This window comes from Panthera uncia, chromosome C2 (genome assembly GCF_023721935.1).
Source record: "Panthera uncia isolate 11264 chromosome C2, Puncia_PCG_1.0, whole genome shotgun sequence".
In the NCBI taxonomy this organism is placed as follows: domain Eukaryota; kingdom Metazoa; phylum Chordata; class Mammalia; order Carnivora; family Felidae; genus Panthera; species Panthera uncia.
Genome location: NC_064810.1, coordinates 127,500,679 through 127,505,793, shown reverse-complemented (window position 1 = coordinate 127,505,793; position 5,115 = coordinate 127,500,679). Strand labels below are relative to the sequence as shown.

Sequence of the window (5,115 nt, the reverse complement as noted above, 5' to 3'; positions counted from 1 at the left end):
AAGGAAAGGAAAGGAAAGGAAAGGAAAGGAAAGGAAAGGAAAGGAAAAAGAAATACTTAAGTCAATCACCCTCCCTTTATGGTGGAGGAGCTGAGACTCAGAGGTCAAAGGTCATGCCAGAACTAACCTAGGTCATTTCCTGACTCCTAGTCTAGTGTCTTTTCAGCACATTCTACTGGTTTCAAGCTTGCTTCAGAAACACCACTGAATTTTTACAATTAAGGCAGAAATCAACACTGATGTGTGATCTTCCTATTTTCCTCATTTTATAATCTTCATATTTTCCTAATCCATTAATTTTACATTATGGGTCTTCCAATTTTTCCACAGTTCTAAGGGTCGTCCTTGCTGTTGCCTTTTGCCTGGTGTCTGGTGTCCTCGTGGTGTTGCTGCTTACCCTCATCCGCCATGGGCCCTGCTGGCACAGAGACCCCTATCGGAATATCTGAACAGATGGCTGAATAAGGGCGGACACACCACACCAACCTCCTGGGATGCAGCACCTCTCAGTGATGCCTCATGGAAAGGACTGGCTTTCACCATGTGGACATCACCCTACCCACACCCTTCCCTTTGAGCCTGGCTAGAGCAGGGTCTGAACTCATAGTGACCCAGGGACTGATGAATGAACCCCAAGTTACTTGGTTAGGTCTCCTGATGGTTAGGTCTCCTCATCATAGTGCAAGCTTCTCATGCAGCTAGAAAGAAGTTCTTCTGCAAAGGATAGTTGTATTCTCTGGCATGGATGTCCAGAAAGAAAGAAAGAAAGAAGTTAAACTCCAACCAGCCTTTTGCCTTCAAAGAGCAAATGGTTACAACGTGTGACAACATAGATTAAAGAAGACTGGATAATGACAATAATTACACTAGAAATAGTATCATGTAGGATGATTCTTAAGAAATAAGACCCAACCAGAAGGTGTAAATAAATCTTTTTTTTAGCTGTTAAGTAGGTTGAATACAAACATGTATACACTCCTGAAAAGAAACTCCTACCCAGTGTTTGATAGCTAACAGATTTCTGTATGTGTATATATACTAACACATACAAACACATAGCTGTATTGAAACTGCCTTAGAGAGAGGTATTTAATTCTCAGAAACTGTAATATCAACTATTGTAATTGTTTCTCAGGTCATTTTCCCCACAATTTCTATAATGGGGAATAACTAGGAAGTCCATGCAGTCATGTTTCTTTTTTCTACCTCTACCATGAGACTATATTTTTATTTTATTTTTTTTAATATATGAAGTTTATTGTCAAATTGTTTCCATACAACACCCAGTGCTCATCCCAAAAGGTGACCTCCTCAATACCCATCACCCACCCTCCTCTCCCTCCCACCCCCCATCAACCCTCAGTTTGTTCTCAGTTTTTAAGAGTCTCTTATGCTTTGGCTCTCTTCCATTCTAACCTCTTTTTTTTTTCCTTCCCCTCCCCATGGGTTTCTGTTAAGTTTCTCAGGATCCACATAAGAGTGAAACCATATGGTATCTGTCTTTCTCTGTATGGTTTATTTCACTTAGCATCACACTCTCCAGTTCCATCCGTGTTGCTACAAAGGGCCATATTTCATTCTTTCTCATTGCCACATAGTACTCCATTGTGTATATAAACCATAATTTGAGACTATATTTTTATAGTTCCAATTTCTTCATTTCATTTTAAAAGTAAGAGACTTACTTTCATGAGAACTTTTCATGGCCACTATGAGATAATAGTATATTTAATCACCACAAATAGATCTACATTTCCCAAGCGGTGAAGTAGAAAGAAAAATGGGATGAAGGTTGATGACCCTATGCCACAGCTCTGCACTGGCTTTAAGCCAACAACTTGGAACAAGTTCTTTTAAGTCTTTTAAACCTTGGTTTAATTATCTAAAAAAGAAGAGTGGACTAGATAAACATGGAAGTCACATCTAGTTCTCATATTCTGTGAACAATTTATTTTTCATTTCATTTCATTCATGGATTGGTCATTGTCCAAGAAAGCATGTTCATAAATGGTACCATTACAGTAAGCCTGATATGTATTCTAAACAGTCTTAACCCATCCTGAGCTTTTAACCATCCAATTGGTGGGAAATTCAATCTCATTCATTGGTAGAGTTCTTCACCTTCTCAGGTATTACTAAAGGTCCTGGAATGTTGTGGGAAGAGTTGGATGAGGGTCCTTTAGACTGCTATCTACACTGGTCTCCAATAAACACACTGTCTATTCCCACATGGTCTCCTGAAGGTAGGCAGAGGACATCTATGCATGGCTCCCAAGACCACACACTTGGACTGCACCATCCTGGCATTGTCTGGTCCCCTACCTGGGGTGATACCTATGAACCAGAAACCCTCCTAGAACCCCACCCCATCTCTGAGTCTCAGGAATCTTCTTCGCCCCTTGGATTCGACAGCTTTCTCCTGTTAAACTTCAAGCACTTACCTCTATCACGCTCACTTTCTATGTAATTTTCACTGAGCTAAGGCTATGCAAAAAAAAAAAAATCTTGAGAAGGAGTTGTGTTCTCTTGCCTGGCAACTGCTGCTTTCTCCAGTAACACAAAAGGCATGTAGGAAAATAAGTGAAAGATCTGGCTTCATCCTCAACTCGGGAAGAGGTAAAACATCTATAGCAGGAAAAACAAATGACAAATTACTGTCTCTATAAAGTAGCCAGTCATATTAGTAATGGGACATAATATCTTATGCTAATAAGTTATGAGACTTTAAAATAGAAGTAGAAAACAGAACCACAAGCCAAGGATCTTCTCACGTATTTAACATTGTTAGAGGACCTACTGTTAGCTAATCGCTGGCCTACATGCTAAATTGTCCATCCCTAATGTGATTAGTAAGGTGTTTGACCCCAACAACAGCCTTATACAGGGCTGGTAGAATGTGAAAGTAAAAACCTTCACAAGCTTTCCCTAATATCATCTTCTAACAGTGTCAATGTTTAATACTTTCTATTGTTTCAGCAGGGGGAGGTTAATCTCTCCCATTTCTCTTCCTTCTCCTATCTCTTGATGATTGCAAAGAAAGCTGTCATTCCCAACTGAGTTGTTTCTTTTCCCTTCCACAGAGCTACTCTGTTGACAAACACTGTAATTGCTTTTCATAGTTCAAGGCAGAGTGAAAAATCACAAGTGACAAATGATCTATGGCGATAAAGCAGAGAGCACAGATGCGCTCTCACATTCCCCAGGAAAAAAGCTAATCATCCAACTTCAACAGAAAAATACAAATTCTCTCTACTGATAAAAGTGACTTTTTCAGATGAGTCAGAGAAGCTCAGCTGACATGAGGAGAAACATTGCTTGCAAGATAATTGCTAGGACTGAGATAACTTCTGCTCTGCAGTGTATTCCCCACATCTGAGCCGCTATAGACACCTTCGAACAGGATTAGAATAAAGTAGTAATTACCACATGGATGTAGGGAAATAGCCTACCATAAAAAATATGATCAATATACATGTAGAAAAGTTCTATAAAAGTCAAGGTAGAGTATTCCCTTGACTAGTCTAGCTAGTATTCCTAGCTAGAATGACATTGTGTAAGGAAAGTATTAAGAAAATATGATTATAAAAAGAAGAATTTATGATATTAGAAGAGTATAAGACAGAGGCAAACATTTTACTGGACGTCATTCAACCAAGAAATCTTTTTATATGACAACTGGCATTTCTTCTCCCTGAATTCAGTCATGGTCTCTATTTTCCCAACTTCCTATTCTCTTTCTGTCTCTTTCTTTCTGTCTTGTTCTAATATCGCTAGCATTGATTGTGTCTTCATAGCCAGAGGAGTTTCTTGGTAAGTGAAAGCCAAAATGTTAGTTTTCTCCTTCAAAACTCTCTTTATAGAAACCCCACTGGAGCAGCAATGAATGTGTGCTACGTTTTGGTGCTTTGGACCAGGGCTCTCCAATAGAAACATAATGCAAGCCACGAATAAGTCCCACACATGGGATTTAAAATTTTCTAAGAGCCACTTTATAAAAAAGTAAAAATAGACATAAAATTAATTCTAATAAAATTTATGTCACCCAGTGCACTGAAAAAATCATTTCAACACATTATTAATTTTTATCGAGATATTTTTCAGGTTTTTTAAATAGTATTTGAAATCTGATGTGTATTTTACCCTTCTAGCACATCTCCATCTGGACTAGGTACATGTCAAGTTTCAGAAGCTATAAGTGGCTGGTGGCTATCATATGGGACAGTTATACTTTCTACCAATGACAAACTTTTTGAAGCAGAAAGAATGTTTTGTGTGTGTGTGTTTTAATTTGCAAGATTCACTTTCAGGTTACGGTGAAGAAATGAAAGTCATCTTTTTTATGTGCCTACATCTTACTATTTGTGTGTGTGTGCTGAATTGATCAAGGTTTTCTCTGAAATATTTTATTTGTAGACCTGTCTTCACAGCAACACCCCAAAATTTTCCAACACTATCCTATACTAAATGAACTATTTCTTCTTATAAAATGTCTGAAGAAGGAATCTGACAACACCCTTTAAAACTACTGCAAGATTGGGGAAAGGATACCTTTTTAAATTTTTATTAAATTTTTTATTACAAGTAATTGTTTTTAAAACAAAAATAAATTCAGATGATATAGAAGAGTATAAAAATACAATAAAAAATGTCTTTCTACCCATTTCTAATCATCAGAGACAATCCTGTCAACGATATCTGGTTTTAGTTCTTCTAGTGACTAGCATGAATTTTATGAACTTTACTTATACCTAGATTTTCTGAATTTTCACATCTTTCCCTGCTTTTATAACCCATGGTATCCTCTTTCTTGTATTATTTTTTTTTCATTTTCTTTAAATAATTTTTTAAAGGACACTTGAGCACTAAGCTTTCTGATTCTGATATGTCCAAGTACGTGTGTATTTTACCCTCCCACTTACCTATCAGTCAGAAGGTATACATTTTCAGGTTGAAAATCATTTTCCCCCAGAATGTGAATGTAGTATTCTGTTGTCTTCTTAACACACAGGCCTGCTGATGAGAAGTCTGATTGGTATCATTCTCACCCAATGTAAGTAATCTGGTATTATTTCCTTTCCTTTCCTTTCCTTTCCTTTCCTTTCCTTTCCTTTCCTT

General features: G+C 37.5%; 1 protein-coding gene across 1 annotated transcript in view; it reads left to right on the top strand.

The window, feature by feature from the left end:
• The window catches only part of ACP3 (acid phosphatase 3), a 55,112-nt gene extending 50,514 nt beyond the window's left edge, over nucleotides 1-4,598 (top strand). Inside the window, exon 11 of the mRNA XM_049629824.1 lies at nucleotides 331-4,598. Coding sequence (XP_049485781.1) covers nucleotides 331-449 — 119 coding nt within the window. The 3' untranslated portion in view covers nucleotides 450-4,598. The remainder of the gene's footprint in view (nucleotides 1-330) is intronic.
• Nucleotides 4,599-5,115: the final 517 nt, after the last annotated feature.